At 49.6% G+C, this 24,584-nt stretch overlaps 1 protein-coding gene and 1 long non-coding RNA gene across 6 annotated transcripts in view; one reads left to right on the plus strand and one right to left on the minus strand.

Annotated features, from left to right (window-relative positions):
- Nucleotides 1–24,584, plus strand: part of ARHGAP33 (Rho GTPase activating protein 33) — a 472,696-nt gene that overhangs the window by 417,132 nt on the left and 30,980 nt on the right. For all 5 annotated transcript variants that reach the window (XM_085615935.1, XM_085615936.1, XM_085615934.1 and 2 more), the window contains one exon: nt 2,146–2,220. In XM_085615935.1, the coding sequence (XP_085472061.1) occupies nt 2,146–2,220 (75 nt within the window). The remainder of the gene's footprint in view (nt 1–2,145; nt 2,221–24,584) is intronic.
- LOC146809124 (uncharacterized) overlaps nt 1–24,584 on the minus strand; it is a 340,848-nt gene that overhangs the window by 173,903 nt on the left and 142,361 nt on the right. The window lies entirely within an intron of this gene.

Consider the following 24,584-nt stretch of genomic DNA (forward strand, 5'->3'; position numbering starts at 1 on the left):
ATGCTATTCCTGCATAGTGTGCACAAAGGATTCAAAGTCACATTCCCAGAGGATGAGTGGACCCCTGTATTGTAATAAAACAGCGAACACCCAATACTAGGTGACCTGGTCTCATGGGGTGAAAAATGCATATATATGTGAAAGTGGAAGTCTTAACTGTTGACATCACTCCACAGAATGTCTTGGTTAAGTCCATCCCTGTCACAAGAAAGCCTGAAGATCTACCGTTGTTCCCTCCTGAAGAGTCCTTGTTTATTCAGGTTGGGGTGAGCCTCAATGATGGTCCATCTAAGACTGTCTGGATGTCCCTGTTCTGTGAAGTACTGGCAGAGTTTGGTTTTAGATTCGCGACATCGGATGTTACTTCAATATTCAATGACCCCCAACCTTAGCTGCTCTTGTGGTCATGCCTGCATAGCGCAGATTGCAGGGACAGGTGATGGTGTAAATGCAATTGGTGGTATTACCCATTTTAACGTGGGTGACAGCTGAATCTCCTTAGTTTTATCTGTGATGGGACACACAGAGCAAGAACCACACGGGGAATGGCCTGTGACAGAAGGCAAGCCCCACAGAGAAGGTTGGTTATTGTTACGGCTACCAGGTGGTGGCCGTGTATGGACAAGTAGGTCCCTTAGATTACTTGTGCGTTTGAACGCAAACCTAGGTGGAGATCCAGCCAAAAACATTCAAGGTCGGGGAGAAACAAGATGGGCACACCATGCAGTGATGCAGTCACAGCAGAAGCAGAGCTCACTCCAAGACCTCAGCCTGTCCAATGACGAGGAGGGAAACACAGGGAGCGGAGTTGGCGCTTAGTGCATGGTCGGATGCCGAAAAAAATAATCTACCTCAGGAGGCTAGAAGCATTAAGGAAGACATTAAAAGAGGTTGACCCACAAAACGCCAGCAGGTAGCCACAATGGGCAACACGGTCACAGATTTCAGACCTAGTAGTGATTTCACATGGGCAATAATAAAGGTGACACCGTCGCAAGACCTACTGAACATGCAGAAGAAACATCTGCCACCTGGAGCCAGCCAGCCTCATCTTGGCAGTTTGGCCCCTGAAGAGTTGAAATTCGGACTCATGGTCTCCCACGGAGAAGTGTGGAGGTCCTGAGGAAAACCAGAAGACCAACTACACGAAAATGCTATTCTGCAAAGTGGAGCAGTTGTATTCATTGGTGCTGCATGGAAAGGGTCATGGACAGTTGAACAGAGGACAGTACAGTCATTTGGTACATAATATGCCTGCTAGATGGTAACCTCACCTACACGTCACTCGGGGTCTACCTGTTGGCAATACTGGCATCCACTAGGTGACTGATAGGGTGGCGTTTCTTCACTAAACCAGTCATCAAAAGATTCCTACCAAAAAAAGCAGGAGTAGCACTAGAGTAGAGTCCAAGTGTTCACACCACTTGGAAAAAGGGGGCTACCTGTGTCCTTTTAGCAAACATCTCCATGAACATCATGATGTTTGGCAGCTACAGGTGAGACAAAAGGTATTAAAGCATGTGCTTGCTAGCACAAACTCGTTTCAACCCCACGTCCCATGGCTGCTATTGTGTCATCAATAATTTCCCACTTGCTCTCTTTCTTTCTGTCAGATTTCACAGTTTTACTTTGTATTTTACGGGGTGAGTATTAAGCCACTTTTTCAGCTGGTGACTTTCTTGTGTCCGATGGGGTGGTTCTCTTTTGTACTTGTAGAGTTAGTTTTGAAGAGGGGGACGGCTGATATACGACCATGTGATACCTGTGTCGGCCTCCTGGTAGGTGGAGGGAAAAAGATGCAAGATTTCAACTTGTGTCTAGATATGTATCAAATAGTATTTGTAATGTTGTAGGCTTTGGGAATCTTGGGGATGTCGAGGTTTCGAGATGTGATGACATATACTTGCTTCCCTATGTACAAAAAAGGGGGAAAAACCGATTTATATTGATGTACAAGTATGATGTAATTTTTACTCTGCAAACAGCTGTCTCTACTGTAAATGTGCTTCGTAGATAATGACCAGACATAATAAACAAATTTTTAAAAAAACAAGTTAGTTTTGAGGACATTCTCTGGCACTGAGGAATATTGATGCATTTATTGTGCCCGTTTCATTGCTTGTCATTTTCTCCTTTCCATTTTAGGGGGTCGAGTGGAAACTGTTACTCTGCGCTCAGCAAAGAGTGAAGAATCTCTGTCTTCCCAAACCAGTGGTGCAGGTAAGGGTCTGATACAAACTAGCTTGGAACACAACTACAGACTTAAGATTGCGACTTAAAGGCCTCTAGAGTGCAGTGCCACTCTCCCCAAAATATTAAGTGCACAAAAATTATGAATACAGGAAACATTGAGCAGACTGGTTTTTTAAATTTACTAAATCCCAAAGTGGAACCAGAGACTAGATCATCCAGGGGAGATTAACATGTACTCCTGAATTGAGCCCACACTCCAGGGAGACCACTTATTCCACTTTAGTTTCTACATCATTGCTGTTCAAGTAATATTGTTTTTTAATAGGTTTCTAAACGTCATTTTTCATCACGAAAGGCTTCTTGGTGCTCAGAATGTAAAGAATCAAAGCGCACTTTGTAGAAACCAACCTAGATGCAAACTGGTCATACAAGGAATCGGCCAGGTTTATTTGTGTTTACATCTCTTTACAAAACTGTAGAGGTCTAGCTATAGTAGGAATAGTACAACGGATTGAGCTTCAAGTTGGTGGTACCAAGACTGAGAAGAGCAGCCACCTTTTACTGATCTAGTAGTGATGCAGTTCAAGCAAGTGTATCACACTTTGATGAGAGAGTGATACTACAAGTGAGTGATTCTGTCACTATTTAACTTGTGTCCCTGATCAGAGTGACTTGTGCACAGTACACAACTTGAAGTCAATTTGGCAAGCCCTTTAGGAGGAGAACAGCATAGTTAAACCTATGAGCCTCCCATTCCAGTTTGGCGACTGCATTCTGGCACAGCAGACATCTGATTGCACTGTGTTTGAAGGTCACAGCTATAAAACATTTAAATTCCCCAGCCTCATGCGCACTATTGCTGTGATAATCTGTGTTTTGTCACAGGTGATAGAGATGACAGAAGGTACCCTATGAGCATAGAAAGGCCACTCGGCACGGCAGACGTCCATGTCATTAGCTCAAAAGGTGGCCCCTGTTGCCACTAAAACCATTGTCCCCTGTACCTCCAAGGATAGTTTAAGCCAACGGCTGCCAATCTGGACGTCACTCGTGGAGTATGGGGGTAATGAAACACACATACTAAGACCTCCTGCAAGCATGACATGTATATAGTCTGCAAACTCTGAGACTGGATGCAGGTAGACACCGACTTAACTCAGCTGTTTAATAAGCATCAAACTAGTTTTCTGACGACAGGTGTGTAATATGTGGAGACACTTCCTGGGAAGACATTTGTAGGAAAAGAACTAAACCAGGCCAGCGCCGATCATCAACACTAATGCTTGGGAGAGACTGTGTACAAGCCTTTATATGCTTCCTTTCCAAGTCATTTTATACTCTGTAGAGATCTAACAGCATTTTGAGGCGGGTAGTCATAGACGCAGCTGATAAACCTAATAAGGTCAATGTAGTGACACTTGTTTTTGTTATCGAATACACTTTGCTTCTAGAAGCAGCAAATGGGCTGTAAATTTACCGGCTCAGACTTATCCAAAGTAGGTTTTGAGACGAGCAAGTGCTTATCACATTCACCTACCACATCAAACCTGTCACTGCCATCTCATTTTTATCTAATCTTTACAAGAATGTGTTGCTCCAATCAAGCCCACAAACTTGCGCTCAATACTGTGTCCATAGTTTTTGTTTACACTAGTAATCTTCTGGAACTGCATTTTAAGGAATACTTAGTAAGAGCCGTGTACAGTAGTGGGAAATTGAAGCAGGCACATATAAAAAGATGGATACTTTTGTAACCAGAAATTGCAAAGAAGTCTACATAAAAAAATTGAAAACCAATCTTACTGGTCGTCTACCAGGAGGCTTGTGCCAACTTTCTTGTACTTTTCTGGTAAACCAAACAACATTCATGGGTCTAGTGGCGTCTGAGATATCTGGCGCCTTTATTCCATTTGGCATTGTGTCAATGACCTAAAGCAGTGCAAGGTTTGATTTAACTGACCTTTGGGGACAAGAGGGTTAGGCAGTGCAATGTTCTTTCTATTTCCCGTTCATCATAGACACAAGTCTTTCTATTAATCCTATGATGAGCAAGCCTCAGACATAGTAGACAGGCTGTTATGTTTAGTGTAAACCTTAAGAACACAGATTCAATATTAGCAGTACCATTGTAGTCTTTCCCTTGCAATCCGATTCATTGTTGGTAATTAACAAGGTAAGTGCACTGCGCATCTGCAGGAGAAGTTAGAAATGACGGACCAGAGAATAAACAGATCGTAAAAGTGACAAATGAAACATGGAATGGAAGCATATAAAATGGCGTCCACAACCGAAAGTGCACCATATTTACCTAGGTTCAGAAAAATGAAATAAATCATTGATGCTAAACATAACATGGCATATAACATTGGTACAGAGGCGATTTGAACCCAAGTAAAGTGCAAAGTGCCTTGGTAATCCATAAATAAAGTGCAGCTGACCGAAGAGAACTCTCCTTCTCCTACCTTGTTAGACATGACCTGTACTACCACTAAGGCTTGCCAAAATCTTTGTTAATATTAAGTATTACTGTTCTGTGTTGCTGTGACGTCCATCTATAGTGATATGCAAGTAGTGACAGGTTGCTGCCATGGGTATGAGCCTGGGGGCAGGGGATCGGGAAATTACCCCCATTTGAATATGTATAAGGTATTTTATATAGCACAAAGCTAGCGAAATGTCAGCGTAACACTGTACCTAGTCAAAGGCAAGCTTGAAGTCGGCGTGTCATGGGAAAAGAAGCCTACTACCCACTGTCGGTGAAGCTTTGTCATTGCAGGTTCTGTAGTAGGGGATCTCTGTGTATAGTCATAATCTAGTGAATAGTCCCGCCCATGTGCGCGGACCCCGGAGCAATAAAAATAATCTCTTAAGTTGTCAAGCCATGCAGACCTGCATCTACACTTAAGAGAGAATTTCAAAGACAGATAATGCAGCCTATATCCACAGGCTACACTGTCCAGTACTTCAACTAGAAAGAATTCCAACAGCACTGCCTGTCCAGCTTTTTCCTCAGAGAAAAACCTGCCTCTTCCAGCAAATGCCTCTGGAATGATAGAGAGGAAGGAATGGACAGACAAGCCCCATAGGCTGCCATTATGTGGCTCAAAACAGGATACTGTGCCTTTAAGAGAACTTTCCAGGACTTTTCCAGTATCCCAGAATGCACAGCAGGTCCCTTTTACTTTCAGTTCTTTTTTCCGGCTCCTGCTAGCAGGACCCTGGAGCATTGAGCTCTCCCTTTTCAAGGGTTTATTGTGATTTTTGTCAAATTTTCAAGTGTTTTAGTGTTGGGACTTCCTTCTGGTGTTGTCAACATGCCTGGCTTGTTTAAAAAGTGCCCGGAGTGCGATAGGAAGAAGGCTAAGTCAGACCCCCACAAGGTGTGTATAGGCTGCCTTCCCCAGTCCCATGTGCCGGAAGAGTGTGAGATCTGCCACTCGTTCTCAGCCAGGACCCTGAGAGAAAGAATGAAGATTAGGCTCCAAGTCCTGGAGGACAGAAGGCTGAAGGCACAAGGTGGGTCAGGAGGGGCTGATTCTGCCCATGCTGAGGCCTCTGGGGGGCTCCCCAGGGGCAGGAAGACCGGCAAACGCCCCCATTCTCCACCGGCGTCGATGACGTCGACTACAGTATCGAGAGGGATGACTACGGTCTGTTCGCAGTCTCCCCCAGGCTCTGGGGAGAAGCGACGTCTACGTTCAACGTCGAGGGAGCTTATCAGGCCGCCGTCGAAGACTTCGGCATCGTCAGCGTCGACGCCGTCAACGTCGCCGTCGAGGCATCGACGTCGAGATCCAGCCCGGCTTCGGCGCTCTCCGTCTAGGGGAGATCGCCGTCGAGGAGGCGGCATTCGCCGTCGAGGAGGCGGCATTCGCCGTCGAGGAGTCGGCGTTCGACGTCACGGAGGCGATTGACGTCGAAGAGGGATTCATCGATGTCGAGAAGGCGCAGGGGGCGCCCGGACACCAGGAGTCTCTCGACGGAGTCCCCGGGCTCTGGGTACTCAGGGGTGTATACGCCGCCTCCTCCACCGCCACTAACGCCACCACCACCTCCTCCTCCTCCTCCTCCTCCGCCTCCACCTCCTCCTCCTCTTCCTGCTATTCCGCCTCGCAGGCCTTCGGGACCACCACCGGTTCCGGCACGATCGGTCTCGTTGCCCAGGTATCCGACACCGCCGCAGGGAACGCCTAGGCCGCGGCGCCAGGGTAAGCCACCGTCGCCGGGCACGGCGAGACCGGCGGACAGACCGAAGCCAAGGAGATCGCGCTCCCGCTCCGGACGGAGAGGGAGATCGCGGAGCCGTGGGCGTTCATCGTCAACTTTGAGGCGACGCCACAGGAGATGCAGATCCAGATCGCGCACTCGATCATCTGCCAGGGACTTCTCACCGACGCTGTCGGACACACCCGGGACGAGGGTGTCGCCGGTTGACGATCTGGTCCCCTTCCAGGAGGTACTACTGAGGGGTGCAGCCAAGTTGGGAATCACGGTGACGGTGCCGACACCTACGACGTCCGTAATATTCGAGACGCTGCTCAAGAAGCACCTGTCTCTCCCCCTGCTGCCTCTCGTGCCTGGACTGGTGGAGCCTGCTATGGAGTTGTTCCTCACTCCGGCAGTGACGAAATCTGCCCCCTCCCGGCTTATGAAGAAGTATCGGGCCCCGGACTCGGACCCGACCTTTTTGAGGACGGACCCTAAGCCGGATTCAGTCATTGTGATGGCGGCGAGGAAGCAACATGCTACCACTCCTTCATCGACGGTTCCGCCCGACAAGGAGAGCCGATGGCTCGATTCGGCGGGCAGGAAGGTCTGTGGGACGGCTGCGACCACCATGAAGGCGGCTAGTGCTGGGGCTCTGTTGGGGCGTTACGACAGTGCCCTGTGGGAGTCTCTCCAGCAGTACGCGGAGCTGCTGCCTTGCGACAAGAGGGAAGACTTCTTGGAGACCTTGCGCGAGGGGATGCTGGTCTCCAACCGGGTGATCAGTGCGGCAGCGGATGTGTCCCTGCTGGCGGCGCATGGGTACTGTCATGGCGTCCACCAACGACGTCACGCGTGGCTTCGCCTTACCTCGCTCAAGCCGGAGGCTCAGCATAGAGTGGCCAATCTGCCTTTCTTGGGGGAGACCCTGTACGGCCAGCATGCGGACGACGAGATGGCCCGCATGAAGACGGAGGCAGAGACCCTGACGGCTGTCGGGTTGGAGAAGCCAGAAAAGAAGAAACGCCCGTTCCAGAGACGGTTCGGGTCTGCGGGCAGAGGGCGTGGCCAGGCCTCGGGACAGCAGCAAAACCAGCAGCAGCAGTTCCGTAAACCCTTCCAGAAACGCCAGAAGGGTAGAGGGGGCCAGCAGTCCGCTACGGCTACCAAGGGCCCGGCCGGGTCACGGCCCTGAGCATCTACTTCCCCTGCAACCGTTACCCACTCCAGTGGGGGGAAGCATTCAATTTTTTTCCGGCAGAGTGGAGAAAAATTACTCGGGACTAGTGGGTGCTGAATATTGTTTGCAATGGATACAGTCTTCGGTTCATCAGGCCGCCTCCAGCGATTCTGCCGGTAAGCTTGCGGTATCAACTGCGAGAGCTCCAGGCGGAGGCAGACATCCTGTTACGGAAAAAGGCGGTGGAAGACGTACCTCTGTCTCAAAGGGGAAGAGGTCTGTACTCTTGTTTCTTCCTGGTTCGCAAGAAGGACAAGAACGAGTTCAGGCCCATTCTGGATTTGTGGCAAGCAAACAAATGGATTCGCAGAGAGAAGTTTCGCATGCTGTCGTTGCATCAGATTTACCCTCAGCTGCAACAGGGAGACTGGCTCTGTGCCATAGACCTGCAAGATGCGTACTTCCATGTGCCCATTGCACAGAAACACAGGAAGTTCCTGCGATTCCAAGTCGGCGCCAATCATTATCAATACACAGTACTGCCATTCGGGCTAAAGTCTGCTCCCAGGACCTTCTCGAAGTGCATGGCAGTGGTAGCGGCGCACCTGCGAAGGAACAAGGTGTTTGTCTACCCGTACCTGGACGACTGGTTGATCAAGGCCTCATCTTTTTCAGAAGCGCAGGCGCACTTCCGGAGGGCGTGCGCTCTCTTGAACAAGCTGGGGTTACACGTCAACATGTCCAAATCTGTCCCGACTCCGGTCCAGTGCATACAGTACTTGGGGGCCTCCATCGATATGCGGTCAGCAAGCGTGTCTCCTTCGGAGGAGAGACGGTTATCGCTCCTTCGGAAGGCTCAGGACCTCATGGCCGCTCCATCGGCGACAGTGAGGAAGGTGTCTTCGCTGCTGGGGTCGATGGCCTCCTGTATCTTCCTCACTCCACACGCAGGGCTGCACATGAGACCACTGCAGGAGTGCTTGGAGGATCAATGGGATCAGAGAACAGGTTCTTGGGACGACAAGATCCGGCTGTCTCTACATGCTCTTCAGTCTCTGAGATGGTGGTGTTCGGCGGAGAATCTCCTCAGGGGGGTTCCCTTCCACAAGGACATTCCCGAGACGAGTATCGTGACTGATGCGTCCCTCCAAGGTTGGGGAGCGCACTCCGGAGACTTACAGATACAAGGAAATTGGTCCCCGGTGGAGTCCACGTACTACATCAATTTCCTGGAACTCAGAGCCGTGTACTTGGCATTGAAGGCCTTCCATCCGTCCTTCCAGACCAACTCGTTGCTGATAGAGACGGACAATACAACCACGATGTATTACCTCAACAAGCAAGGGGGGTCGAGATCGCGCACTCTGTCGCAGGAGGCGCAGGCGATCTGGCACTGGCTTCTGGCCCGGGGACTGGTGATCACGGCCACACATCTGCCGGGGGTGCAGAATGTTCAGGCGGACGCGCTGAGCAGGCTGCTTCAGGAGAACCACGAATGGGTCATAAACGACGAGGTACTAGGAGAAGTCTTCGCAAGGTGGGGGACTCCAGACGTAGATCTGTTCGCCACCGGCGAAAACAGCAAATGCCGAGACTTCGCATCCAGGTACTACCAGAAGGGGACGCTGGGGAATGCGCTATGGATCGATTGGTCGAACAGCTTTCTGTACGCTTTTCCACCCATTCCCCTGATTCCGGCAGTGCTCATCAAGCTGTCCAAGTCCGGGGCGCGGATGATCCGGATTGCCCCGGAATGGCCCAGGCAGTGGTGGTTCACAGACCTGCTTCACCGGTCTCTCCTTCCTCACGCGGCTGCCGTGCAGGCCGGACCTTCTCACGAAGTTCGGGGGGTGGATGGTGCATCCCAACCTCTCGTCTTTGAGTTTGGCGGCATGGCTCCTGAGAGAGTGCAATATGGCCATTTGACATCTACCAGAAGATTGTATGGGCATACTGAAGGAGGCTAAACGTCCTTCCACTAGGACTTCCTATGCTTACAAGTGGAAGAGATTCTGCATCTGGTGCAAATCCAAGAACTTTGAGCCGACGACCTGTAAGGAAGATGTCATCCTTGCATATCTTTTACATTTGGCGCAGTCTGGCCTTAATTTCCACTCCATTAAGGTCCATCTCGCTGCTTTGACTGCTTACCGGAAATGCCCTTCACAGACTTCCTTCTTTCAGATCCCTGTGGTCAAGGATTTTTTGGAAGGCTTGAAGAAGGTGTTCCCTCCGATCAGACTTCCCTCGCCTTCCTGGGAATTGAATGTGGTGCTGTCCAGATTGATGAAGGAGCCTTTTGAACCTATTCACAAGGCTTTGTTGCAGCACCTGTCCTGTAAGGCGGCGTTCCTAGTGGCCATTACATCGGCCCGCAGGGTGAGTGAACTTCAGGCGTTGTGTTGCCGAGAACTTCTACTGTATTTCATGCTGCTAAGGTTGTTATGCGTACTCACCCTAAATTTCTTCCTAAGGTTATATCTGATTTTCATGTCAACCAGACCATAACTTTACCTACGTTTTTTCAGAATCCTTCTTCTCCAGCGGAAAGGTCTCTACATTCCCTGGACGTTAGGAGGGTGTTGAAGTTTTATCTTGATAAGACCAAAGATATTCGTTGGTCAGACCAATTGTTTATCAATTATGGATCAGTCAGGACCGGTCTTGCTACCTCCAAACAGTTCATCTCTCGGTGGATTGTGTCCTGTATACAGTTGTGTTACCAAAAGGCTAATAAGACCTTAGGGGGTAAACCTAAGGCTCATTCCACCAGGGGCAAAGCTGCCACGACTGCTTTGCTGCGTAATGTTCTGATTGCAGAAATCTGCAAGGCGGCCACTTGGAAGTCGGTCCATACCTTTGCTGCGCATTACTGTCTGGACGCGGATGCCAGGGCAGATGCTCAGGTTGGGCAGCCTTCGCTGCGAAATCTGTTCGCACAGTAGTAGTATTATTTTGTAATCTTCTCCACTGCCGTTTGTGTGTGGGGATGGGCTTGCCATTCTATTCACTAGATTATGACTATACACAGAGATCCCCTACTACAGAAGGAGTAGTTTCTTTTCTGTAACTCCAGTTCTGTAGTAGGGGTATCTGTTATAGTCCTAAGCGCCCGCCCTCCTCCCCGGTGGAGAGATGAATGTTAATATAAGGAGTGCTACGCCTTCAAAAAGAACTGAAAGTAAAAGGGACCTGCTGTGCATTCTGGGATACTGGAAAAGTCCTGGAAAGTTTTCTTAAAGGCACAGTATCCTGTTTTGAGCCACATAATGGCAGCCTATGGGGCTTGTCTGTCCATTCCTTCCTCTCTATCATTCCAGAGGCTTTTGCTGGAAGAGGCAGGTTTTTCTCTGTGGAAAAAGCTGGACAGGCAGTGCTGTTGGTGGTTGTTGGTGGAATTCTTTCTAGTTGAAGTACTGGACAGTGTAGCCTGTGGATATAGGCTGCATTATCTGTCTTTGAAATTCTCTCTTAAGTGTAGATGCAGGTCTGCATGGCTTGACAACTTAAGATATTATTTTTATTGCTCCGGGGTCCGAGCACATGGGCGGGACTATTCACTAGATTATGACTATAACAGAGATACCCCTACTACAGAACTGGAGTTACAGAAAAGAAACTACTCCTTCAGTGTAATGCACCTCTGGTTTTCTGCTTCTGCCAGTCTCTCACTCTCTATTCGTCTTTCTTCCCTCTCTGCTCTCACTTTCTCTCACTCTTTCTTCCCATTTCTTTCGGCTCACTCCCCTTGTTGTTTTTTTGTTGAAAAATCTTCTGTCCTGACGCAGAACAATGAAGTCCCACAATATTCTGCTTAATCAAATCGCAAAATAAGCGGCATATCATTCCATGTGTGTGTGGTTGTGTACAATTTGCAGACTTATGGAATTTTCTCAAATACTGCCTCTGAGCACCATTTTGAGAAATATACCTCCGTATTACCATAATTGTAAAAGCATTGTAAAATGGTATCCCCTGGCTCTACCCATGCTCTATTCATCATATCTGAAAGAGACACGTTAGTGATAGATTCCTTACCTTAGAATAATCCCCAGGCGTCAGACTGGATCCGGAAAGTTTTCTGCTTAGCAGTACCCCTGTGCGCCAGTAGTTGGCGTTGTGCGGCTCCGCGTCCGTCAGTGGCGTCGTACGCGCCGGAATGACATCACGGAGACTACTTAGGTGCCACCCATGCGCGCTGACGTCAGTTCTTTATTTTTCCGCGCCAAAAGCACAGATCCGGATTAAGCACGTACCTCGGTCATTTTTTTACCACTTTTTTGAGACTTTTTTTCTCCTTCTCTCGTCTCGTCTCCTGGTGCACATAGGGATGCCCGGCTTTAAGTCTTGTGGGTCGTGCCACCGTAATATGTCTGTGGCGGACCCCATGATGTCTGCCTCTACTGCCTGGAGAACGACCACGACCCCCGGGGTTGTCGGGACTGCTGTGCCATGGCCCCGAAGGCATTACGCGAGCGGGGCGGGAAGTTGCTGGAGGTCCAGCACTCCTCTCACCGCCGCTCCGGGTCTAGGGGCTCGCGGGACCGGAGCCGTCTCTCCTCGGACTCTTAAGTCTTCACCTTCAGATTCCGGTAAGCGACGCCATAAGAACTAGTCGAAGAAGCGTGTTCGCTCTCCGACGTCCCCCCGTTGCTCCCCGGAGGTGGACGAGGGAGACAGGGGCTCCGCCCCTGTGGCTCCTCTGTAGCCTGGGAGTCCCACAGCCTACCCGCTATACCCGGGTCCGTCGGCGACTCCCGAACAGAGGCAAGAATTTCTTGCTGCCTTGGACCGCCTGTTTAGGCCTCGGGCTCCCGCCGGTGCGCCTGCTGGCCCGCGGCCCCGTGTCCAGAGCCTGTTGACCCGGCGGCAGCGCCTCCGGCGCCAGCCCCGGAGCCACTGGATCCAGCGCCCGCGGCTCCGGCGCCACAAGGTGCAACACTGCTGGCTCCGGCCCGGCTCTGCCCTTGGCTCCGGCCCCAGCGCCGCCCCTGGCTCTGCCACACTGGGTGCCGTTTATCCTGTCCCAGCCCCGGTTCTTGGACCATTTCGTTCCGACCTGGGATCCTCATTGGGATCTGGTTCCGGGTCGGCCCAGGCTGGGGCCGCTCCTGGCGCCGCTGGCCCCCTCTCCGGCTCTGGTCCTACCGCCGCGGCCGGCTCCTTCTACCCCGGAGCCGGATGAGGGCTGGGACGGCTCAGAGGACCCCCTTGCGCGGCAGTGTGACTCCAAGCAGGATTGGGCGGATGACCTTCAAGATGCGGGTGAACTTGATGTGTCTTCTGAGGTTTGCCTCGTCTCCGCCTACTATGGAGGAGGGCGCTTCCTACACTATGGTGCTGCGTCGAGCTGTGGAGACTGTCCATCTCGACCTCCCTACAGTGGCCTTTAAGACCAACATCCTTACGGAGGTGCTCAAGACGGCATCTACGTAGTCGGAGCCGCTGCTCCTTTTCAATGAGGCCCTTACCGAAGTCCTCTTGGGTACTTGGTTGTGGCCGGCCCAGGGGCGCCGGTGGATAAGAATGTCGCTAGGCGTCATCGCCCGGCGCCTGGTGATCACGCCTTCTTGACCACTCACCCCACGCCTGAGAGCCTGGTCATTCAGGCCTCGACATCGCAGAGTGCCTTTCCCTTGGCTCCACCAGATAAGGACTCTTAAGAGGCTGGACCAATATGGTCAGAGGTTGTTCTCCTCAGCCAGTTTGGGGTTGAGGTCGGTGAATACTGCCTGCTTATTGGGCGGTTACTCCCACGCAGTGTGGGATTCGGTGGCGGAGGTTTTGCCTCAGTGCTCTGAGTAGGTCCTGGCTGTCCTTTGTCCAAGCGATTGCGGAGGGCAAGGATGCGGCGAAGTTTGCCATCAGGTGTGGTTTGGACACCGCTGATTCTCACTGGGTTCTCACCCGATGTCCAGAGCTCGCTCATGGACATGCCCTTCGATGGCTCCTGCCTCTTTGGTGATAAGGCTGACAATGCCCTGGAGCGCTTTAAAGACTCTTGTGCCATGGCCAAGTCTTTGGGTTTTTCCTCGAAAAACCCTGCCACAACAGGGTTTTGTTCCTTTCGTGGCCAGGGAAGGGGTACCCAGGCGCGCTCTTCCAGCAAGCCTGTGCAGAACCAACCTCAGCGAGGCCGCGGGCATGGGTTCCGCAGTGGCGGGTCTGGTAACCTGCGTGTGGGTCAATCCACTTCCAGCCCCGCTGCTTCCGCCTCAAAACTTTCCTAATCCGAGCTTCAGGGGGCACCCCACGCCAGTGGGTGGCAGGGTTCACCTCCACCTCCGGCGTGAGATCACGTCAGACAAGTGTGTGCTGCAGATAATCTGCCAATGTTACTCGCTCCCCTTTCTGTCCTCCCCTCCAGCCATGCTGCCTCGGTACCACCGCATGTCGGGGGATCATTTGGCCCTTCTCAGTCAGGAAGTCTCGGTCCTCCTGGCCAAGGGGGCCATCAAGCGCGTTCCTGGGCCAGAAGTAGGACGTGGTTGTTATTCCCACTACTTTCTGCTCCCCAAGAAGGACAAGGGGGGCTTGCGCCCCACCTTGGACCTCGAACGTCAATCGCTTCCTCCGGAAGGAGAAGTTCAAGATGCTCACTCTGGCTCAGGTCCTGACTGCCCTGGAGACTGGATGGTAGCGTTGGACTTGCAGGACACTTATTTTCACATCCCTGTCCTGCCGGCCCTCCGGTGTTACCTGCGATTTATGGTGGGCCAGGAGCATTTTCAGTTTACCTTGCTCCCCTTCGGCCTTACCAGCGCCCCTCGGGTTTTCATGAAAGTGATGGCGGTGGTCGCAGCTCATCCGCGCAGGTCCGGGGTGTCAGTCTTCCCCTACCTCGACGACTGGCTGTTGAGGGCGTGCTTGCCCCCAGCTGTCGTCTCCCACCTCCAGGCTACGGCCGAACTCCTGCATTTGCTGGGGTTCTCCATCAATGTGCCGAAGTCGCACCTGAGCCCTCTCAGAAGCTCCCTTTCATCATGGCGGTTCTGGATTCGACGTTTTCGGGTTTATCCTCCCGAGCAGCGAGTCTGGAATATTCAGGCTATGATTCCGATCTTTCAGCCTCTATCCCGGATTTCGGTCAGGATGACCCTCAGGCTGCTGGGCCTGATGACCTCCTGCATCCTGCTGGTGACGCATGCCAGATGGCATATGCGGGCTCTGCAGTGGGACCTGAAGTTCCGGTGGGCACAGCATCAGGGCGACCTGTCCGGTCACGTCCAGATCTCGGAGGGCGCTGCACGACAGTTGCAGTGGTGGCTCACAGACCGCGATTGGGTCAGTGGCAGATCCCTCTCCCTTCCCCAACCGGAGCACACAGTGGTGACTGAGTCCCTCCTGGGATGGGGTGGCCACATGGGAGAGGCGGAGATCAGAGGCCTCTGGTCTCCGGTGGAGTCCCGGCTCCATATCAACCTCCTGGAGCTGCGGGCGATCCGGCTTGCACTGAAGGCATTCCTTCCCTCTGTCTGGGGAAGTGTAGTGCAGGTGTTCACGGACAACACCACCGCCATGTAGTATTGCAACAAACAGGGCGGGGTGGGGTCGTGGACCTTATGTCAGGAGGCTCTGCACCTCTGGACATGGCTGGAATATCACGGCATTACCTTGGTGGTTCAACACCTGGCAGGTTCTCTGAACGCAAAGGCGGACGAACTCAGCTGCCGGTGCATGATGGATCACGAATGGTGTCTGCACTAGGACGTGGCGCACGGTCTCTTTCAGCAGTGGGTAGAGCCTTGGTTAGATCTATTCACCACCAAAGAGAACGCGCAAAGTCATCAGTTCTGCGCGTTGGAATTTTCACGGCGGCACTCGCTCGGAGACGCTTTTCGTCACGAGTGGAGCTGCGGTCTGTTGTACGCCTTTCTGCCTATACCACTTCTGCCCAGAGTGCTGAAGAAGATCAGGCGCGACCGGGCCCAAGTCATTCTTGTGGCTCCGGACTGGGCTCAGAGTGTGGTATCCCGAGCTACACAGTAGGAGCATCGATCCCCCGATCCGTCTGCCTCTTCGGGAGGATCTTCTGTCGCAGCAGCAGGGGACGGTCCCCCACCCGAGCCTGTCCAGTCTCCACCTCCATGCATGGTGATTGAGCGGCGACAATTGACACCTTTCAATCTTTCTTCTGAAGTCTGTGATGTCATTCTGGCAGCCAGGCGTCCCTCCACTAAAACTGTATATGCCCGCCGCAGGAACAAATTTGTGGCATGGTGCACAGCGAAAGCTATAGACCCCCTTTCGGCTACTCTTTCTGAGGTTCTTCTGTCTTTGGCCCAGCAAGGCTCTGCTCTGGGCACTATCAAAGGTTCTCTTCCAGGGGTATACTCATCAAAGTCATAAGCACTGAATTATCTCCGCCCATGTGCGGGAACCCGGAGCATATACAAAAATACATATATATTTGTATGTAGTAGAAAAGGAGTACATAGTACGAGATAAATATACACATATACATGTATAACATAAAAATGATGCAGCCCTAAACATACCCAATAGGCTAAGTAGCCAGATTTGCATATATTTCTCTAGTATGAAAATAACCCATAAACATCTAATGTAAGAGAAGGACATGTACAGTAATAGCATTCCGCAAAAAAACTTTTATTTTCATCAAAGAAAACCGTTAATGGCCGGCAATTAGCCTATAGAAGGCTGCATAAATCAATAACATCCCTGTACAGAAAAGGAAACTGGCACCTCACCTTTAAGGCCTCAGACACCCTGAGCACTTTGCCTTTAAGGCCTCCAGGAGACCCTGCTCCCATCATGCACCACAGGTCACAGGTCAGTTTTTTTTTTTCCGGCTCCTTCTGAGAGGAACCTGGAGCTTGAGCTTAACTTATTTTGACTTTTTCTAGTCCGAAATTATATTCTAACTACTCTTTTCGATATGTCTTGATACTGGTGGTATTGATCAGTCTTTTTCTGACTAATTGGTCATTCTTTTTAGTCAGATATGCCACCTTTATTTTATAAATGTCCTTCCTGTGGGAAGATGATGTCCAAATCTGATCCTCAATCGGTCTGCGTTGTGTGTCTACCTTCTTCTCACAACACAGAGACATGCTACCACTGTCTTCATCTTTCAAGAAGAACATTGAAAGGCAGAGAGAAGATCAGGCTTCTAGGTTTGCTGGAGAGAGGAAAATATCATAAAAGTGGCCCAGAAAGTCTTCATTCATCTGGAGGACCCTCCTCTCCGAGAAAACGGCGAAGATCTGCATCACCAGAAGCTAGAAGTAAGAAATAACATCACAGCATGTCGACGTCGAGACTGACTAAACAACTGAGGTCGACGTCGAAGACTAGGTCGCCGTCTAAGTAAGTCGACGTCGAGACCTACGACTCAAGCGAGGTCAACGCAAATGAGATAGACGTCAAACACCAGATCACCATTGACGTAAATCGACGTCGAGACCTGCAAAGCAAGTGAGCTCGACGTCGAGGACAGGATCGCCGTCGAGAAGTAGGTCGACGTCGAGACATGCTTTGGGCTCGAAGCATGATAAACCACAGTCGACGTTGAGGCACCCATCGACGTCAATGCAGAGGTCAGCGTTGAGACACTCCAGATCACCCTCTCAGACCTGTCAGGTCTACGTCGAGGGCAGAGTCGACGTCGAGAATACCGCATGATCACCAGCAGTCGACGTCGAGGACTTTGCCCCATAGCTCTCCGCCGTCCAGAGTGTCACCTCCACGGTCGTCGTCGATGGTGGCTCATTCTGGTTCGACGTCGAGGGACAGGCAAGTTATCCCTGCAGAAGGCGTAGGAAGACCAACGTCTAGATCATGGCTCTCCACGTCGAGGGAGACTTCTTCGCCAGGTATAAATATCATTCAAGTTACACCGGAGGGCTCTCCGGTGAGCAAATCACCTCCTATCAACATGTCACTCAGATGGTTGGAGGACATTAGACACTGGAAGATCCAACCCAAACTTAATGAGAGACCTCTTACCATGGGATGCTCAAGACCTCCTGCTAGTAGGTCCCCGAGGCGTTCCAGATCTCCAATAAGACGGCGCTCACGCTCAAAAGAGCGCTCAAGGTCCTGCTGTTCACATACGCCAAGAAGGAGACCGAGGTCTCTTACAATGACAGCATCAACAAGGTCATTGTATAGAGACTATTCTCCTACTATATCTTCAACTCCACCATCCAGGGTTTCCCTGTGGATGATATTGGGACATTCAACGAGGTGCTCTGTAGAGGTGCCAACAAGTTCAACATAGCCATGTCTGTACCTCAGGTTACTACACCCATTATATTTGAAACTTTACATCATCGGGCTGCGGCAAAGCCTCTGCTGCCTTTGGTGCCAGGATTGTTGGAGCCTGCAATGAAGACTTTTTTGACACCTGCCACAGTGGGCTCGGGTCCCTCAAGAATTTCAAAGAAATACAAAGCCCCAGATAAAGATCCCTTGTTTCTGCGGTCTGACCCTCCACCGGATTCCCTTATAGTCACCGCTGCCAGGAAAGCACATTCCAATGGATGTATGATGTTACAAAGCACACTTTTACAACGCATGCACTTACAACGCATTTTTTACAACGCATAATCCATTACAACGCATGACATTACAACGCATGACACTACAACGCATTTTTAAAAAATACCTTTACAACGCATTGCCATTACAACGCATACTACCTTTACAACGCATACCATTACAACGCATTATATTAAATTACATTTAAGGTAAGTATTAGATAGTATAGGGGTAAAAATTACTATTCTAACTCCAGGGGGTGCAACAGTAGGGTAAGTGTTGGATAGTATAGGGGTAAAAATTACTATTCTAACTCCAGGGGGTGCATCAGTAGGGTAACTGTGGATAGTATAGGGGTAAAAATTACTATTCTAACTCCAGGGGGTGCAACAGTAGGGTAAGTGTTGGATAGTGTAGTGGTAAAAATTACTATTCTAACTCCAGGGGGTGCATCAGTAGGGTAAGTGTTGGATAGTGTAGTGGTAAAAATTACTATTCTAACTCCAGGGGGTGCATCAGTAGGGTAAGTGTTGGATAGTATAGGGGTAAAAATTACTATTCTAACTCCAGGGGGTGCAACAGTAGGGTAAGTGTTGGATAGTATAGGGGTAAAAATTACTATTCTAACTCCAGGGGGTGCATCAGTAGGGTAAGTGTTGGATAGTATAGGGGTAAAAATTACTATTCTAACTCCAGGGGGTGCATCAGTAGGGTAAGTGTTGGATAGTATAGGGGTAAAAATTACTATTCTAACTCCAGGGGGTGCATCAGTAGGGTAAGTGTTGGATAGTATAGGGGTAAAAATTACTATTCTAACTCCAGGGGGTGCATCAGTAGGGTAAGTGTTGGATAGTATAGGGGTAAAAATTACTATTCTAACTCCAGGGGGTGCAACAGTAGGGTAAGTGTTGGATAGTGAAGTGTAATATTATGCGTTGTAATGGTATGCGTTGTAATGGTAGTATGCGTTGTAATGGAATGCGTTGTAAAGGTAGTTTTTAAAAATGCGTTGTAATGGTATGCGTTGTAATGTCATGCGTTGTAATGGATTATGCGTTGTAAAAAATGCGTTGTAAAGGTAGTGCGTTGTAAAAGTTGCGTTGTAAAGGTTGTTCCCCCATTCCAATACTTCTAGGTCATCTGCTCCTCCAGAGAAGGACAGCAAAAACATGGATTCTTTGGGACGGAGAATGTGCAGTACGTCAGGATCTGTGATGAGAGGGGCTAGTGCAGCTGCACTACTAGGGCGATATGACCGATCTTTATCGGACTCTTTAACAAGATTCACAGAAAAATTACCCAACGAAGTTCAAAAGGATTTCCTAGAGATTGTGCAAGAAGGTGGCCTGGTTGCTGACCAGATCATTAGTGCAGCGGCTGATTTGGCAGCTCATGGATATGTTCATGGCATTTGTTCACGAAGATCAGCATGGCTTCGTCTCGCGGGTCTCAAACCCGATGCTCAAAGAAAGATCGTTAATCTGCCCTTTAATGGATCATCGTTGTTTGGGTCACATGCGGACGACGAAATGGCAAAAATGAAAACTGAGTTGGAAACTGTCAAGGCTGTAGGCCTTGAAAAGAAGCGCAATTTCGTCCTCTCTTTCATCCCTATGACAAACGCTCTTTTCAACAGCGAGGTCAATCCACTAACTGGTCATCGCAGAACCAGGGTCAAACGCAACAAAGGTCCCAGTTCCAACAACGTAGACCGGGACGTGGCAGAGGCGGCAACAAACAGCAGTCAGCGGCACCAAAACAGCCACAGAAGCAATGAGGTGTGTCTTCCTCCAAAGCTGTTGTCCACTCCGGTGGGAGGAAGCGTTTCTTTACATCTGGAGGAGTGGAAACGTATAACAAAAGACAAATGGGTCATCAACATTGTTCAAAATGGCCATCTTCTCAAGTTCAAGACTCCTCCTCCATCTATGTCTCCGAGGCATTTCTCACCGCGACCAACGGTTGTTACAAAAGGAGGTAAACACCTTATTAAGCAAAGGAGCTATAGAGAAAGTTCCCACTCCTCAAAGAAATCAAGGACTCTACTCTCGTTTCTTCCTTGTGCAAAAAGGAGGCCCCACCACAGAATACAGGCGTTTACTGGACTTGAGACTGTTGAACAAATACATTCGCAGAGAGAAATTTCGAATGTTAGCACTCCATCAAATTTTCCCACAGCTTCATCAAGGCGATTGGATGTGCTCCCTCGATCTACAGGACGCATACTTCCATGTACCAATATCGAAGAAGCATCGCAAATTTCTACGATTTCGAGTGTCTTTTCAACTTTACCAGTATTCAGTTCTCCCGTTCGGGCTCAAATCAGCTCCTTGAACATTCTCCAAATGTATGGCTGTGGTTGTCGCCTTCCTCCGCAAACTGAAAATATTTATATATCCTTACTTGGACGACTGGCTCCTGAAGAGCTCATCTCCAACTCAGCCTTCAGCCTTCAGCTGCTCCACAACTTGCCTTCACGTCAATTTCAAGAAATCCATACTAAATCCAACGCAAAAGATCCATTACCTAGGCTCCTTCCTGGACACCGAAAAAGCAAGCGTGTGTTCTTCGGAGGAGAGGTTGTCATCAATCCAAGGAAAATGCCTGACCCTTCTTCACACGCATCTCTCGACAGTTCGACAGATATCATCACTACTGGGATCAATGGCGTCATGCACCTTTATAGTGCCAAACGCACAATTACCCATGCGTCCACTACAACAATGTTTGGAGGACCAGTGGATGCAAGTATCAGGATGCTGGGAGGATCAGGTAATTCTCCATCAATCTGCCAAGGACTCCATCTGGTGGTGGATGAAGCGATCGCACCTGATGAAGGGAGTCCCTTTCCACCAAGACCCTCCAACCCAGACTTTAGTCACAGACGCTTCTCTCCAGGGTTGGGGTGCTCATATGGGCTCTCTGCAAGTATAAGGTCTATGGTCCGACTCCGAGCAGAGCTACCACATCAACCTGTTAGAGTTGAGAGCCGTACATCTAGCTCTCAAGTCCCTGTTTTCGTCGTTCAAGTCCCGCTCCATTCTAATACAAATGGACAATACAACGACTATGTATTATTTGAATAAACAGGGAGGTACCCGATCAAGAACACTCTCCATAGAGTCTCAGACCAAAAGGAACTGGCTTCTAGCAAGTGACCTGTCAATAGTAGCCGTTCATCTACCGGGCTCTCTCAACTCCCAGGCGGACTTTCTCAGCAGAGACTTCATCGAAGTCCACGATTAGGGTTCTCAACAACGAAGTCGCTCACAGCATCTTTCGAGAATGGGGAACGCCAGACATCGACCTATTTGCAGACGCGGTAAACGCAAAATGCCCCGTCTTCGCATCCAGGTTTCCCCAGCAAGGATCTCAAGGGAATGCCCTTTTGATGGAATGGTCTCAGAGCTTGCTGTACGCTTTTCCACCGATCCCGTTGATACCAGTGGTAATCAACAAGTTGTACAGGACCAACTCCAGGATGATCCTAATAGCTCCGGAGTGGCCTCGCCAGTGGTGGTTTCCGGATCTCCTTCAAACTATCAGAAGTGCCACACAAGAGGTTGCCATGCCGCCAGGATCTCCTATCCAAACAGGCAGGGAGAGTATTCCACCTCAACCTGTCTTCCCACCGGTTGACAGCATGGCTCCGGAAGTCATCCAATATGGACACCTACAATTGAATCCAGACTGTATGGCTATTCTCAAAGAAGCGAAAAGACCTTCCATGAGGAAATCGTATGCCTTCAAGTGTAAGCGGTTTTTCCTATGGTGTGTGGACAATGGACATGGTCCCATCCGGGGTCAGAAACAGGTGATTTTACCCTACTTGCTGCATTTGGCTAGATCTGGTCTTCAGTTCACTTCTATCAAAATCCACCTTGCAGCAATCACAGCCTATAGGAAGTCCCCCAACCAGACTTCTTTGTTTAGAATCCCGGCGGTAAAGGATTTTCTTGAGGGCTTGAAAAAGGTCTACCCACCAGTCAGGTCTCCCTCTCCTCCATGGCAGCTTAACATTGTGTTGACAAAGTTGATGGGGGCTCCTTTCGAGCCAATTCATAAAGCTTCCTTACAGCATTTAACATGGAAAGTCGCGTTCCTTGTAGCCATTACATCTGCTCGCAGGGTGAGTGAGATCCAGGCTCTTTGCTGTAAGGAACCTTATACTGTGTTCCACCCTAACAGAGTAGTTCTCAGAACACATCCTAGGTTTTTGCCTAAAGTAGTCTTGGACTTTCACATTAACCAGACTGTGACTTTACCTACCTTTTTTCCGAATCCTCCAGAAAGATCTCTCCATTTCCTAGATCTCAAGAGGGTTCTTAAGTTTTATTTGGACAGAACAAAGACACTGAGAAAATCAGAACGTTTGTTTATTATCTATGGTCCTGTTAACACAGGTTCTGCAGCTTCCAAAAGATCCATCTCTAGATGGATAGTTTCTTGTATTCTTCTGTCATACCAATTGGCCAACAAATCCCTTCCGGGAACCCTAAGGCCCATTCCACTAGGGGAAAAGCTTCTACCACGGCTCTCCTGAGGAATGTCCCCATGGCAGAAATTTGTAAAGCAGCTACATGGCGATCAGTTTATACCTTTACTCGCCATTACTGTTTAGATGCTGAGACGCAGGCAGACGCTCAAGTTGGGCAAGCCTCACTGAGAAACTTGTTTGCTAATACTGTTTAACATGTGTACGTCTATTAAGTTCGCTGTTTTTTGCTCGGAAGTGGGTATGGGCTTGCTACTCTATTCAGTGCTTATGACTATTGATGAGTATCCCCTGGAAGAGAAGGATAAGTTACTTACCTGTAATCCTAGTTCTCTTCCAGGGGTATACTCATCAAAGTCATAAGCAACCCTCCCGCCTCCCCAGATGAGCATTAGCAGTTTACTTGTTCTTCTTGCACCTTTGATGCAGGTTCCTACAGGTTTCTTATACCGTACAAAAGAACTGATCTAACTGTCACCTGTGGTGCATGATGGGAGCAGGGTCTCCTGGAGGCCTTAAAGGCAAAGTGCTCAGGGTCTCTGAGGCCTTAAAGGCGAGGTGCCAGTTTCCTTTTCTGTACAGGGATGTTATTGATTTATGCAGCCTTCTATAGGCTAATTGCCTGCCATTACCTGTTTTCTTTGATGAAAATAAAAGGTTTTTTGCGGAATGCTATTACTGTACATGTCCTTCTCTTACATTAGATGTTTATGGGTTATTTTCATACTAGAGAAATACATGTAATTCTGGCTTCTTTGCCTATTAGTATGTTTAGGGCTGCATAATTTTTGTTATACATGTATATGTGTATATTTATCTCGTACTATGTACTCCTTTTCTACTACATATATATGTTTTTTTGTATATGCTCCGGGTTTCCGCCCATGGGCGGAGATAATTCAGTGCTTATGACTTTGAGTATACCCCTGGAGGAGAACTAGGATTACAGGTAAGTAACTTATCCTTATCTTTCTGCCGTTTCCGCCTTCCTAAGGCTTCCTGATCAGCCTTCTCTTTTGAAGTCCCCGGTTGTTAACCGTTTCCTCAAAGGCATTACACACACGTTTCCTCCCGTGCCTTTCATAATGCCTCAGTGGGACTTGAATATTGTCTTGACTTTTCTGATGTGCGCTACCTTTGAGCCTCTTCATAACTGTCCTTTGCGTCTTCTTACTCTCAAGACTGCTTTCCTGGTTGCTATCACCTCTGCCAGAAGAGTGAGTGAGCTCCAGGCTCTTTCTTCCAAACCTCCTTTCCTTTCTGTTCATCCGGACAAGGTGGTTTTAAGGACCCGTCCTTTCTTGCCAATGGTTGTTACGCCCTTTCTCATCGGGCAGACCATCACTTTGCCCACCTTCTTTCCGCATCCTTCCAGGGAAGAGGAGCGGTTCCACCGTCTGGACCCAAAACGTGCGCTTGCTTTCTATCTGCAGCGTACACAACAGTTCCGGGTGGATGATCAACTCTTTGTTGGTTACGTGGGCGCCAAAGGTCGGGCGGTGCACATACAAACCATTTCCCGATGGGTTGTTTTGTGCATCAAAGCATGTTACTCCTTGGCCAAAAAGGAGCCTTCTGTGGGGCTGCGTGCCCATTCGGCCAGGGCAACTGCAGCCACTACTGCCTTGGGACGCGGTGTTCCCTTGCAGGACATTTGTCAGGCAGCTACGTGGGCCTCGCTGCACACGTTTACCAAGCACTACTGCCTTGACAGTCGGGTCCAGAGAGACGGCTTCTTTGGCCATTCTGTGCTCCATTACTTTTTGGTGTAATCTTTTTCGTAGACCCACCACCGGGGTTGGTATTGCTGGGGTATCTATTCTAAGGTAAGGGATATATCACTAACGTGTCTCTTTCAGATGCACAAGTTACTACTTGTGTAACGATATATCTGTAAGAGACATTAGTTAGTGATGGATTCCTTACCGCCCCACCCATCCTCTCCGTTCTGCGGACTGATTACTAGGGTTAAGGTCAACCCTTTAGGGCCCTAGTTTTATGCACCTA

The sequence above is a fragment of the Triturus cristatus genome, chromosome 7 (genome assembly GCF_964204655.1).
Source record: "Triturus cristatus chromosome 7, aTriCri1.1, whole genome shotgun sequence".
NCBI classification, from domain to species: Eukaryota; Metazoa; Chordata; class Amphibia; order Caudata; family Salamandridae; genus Triturus; species Triturus cristatus.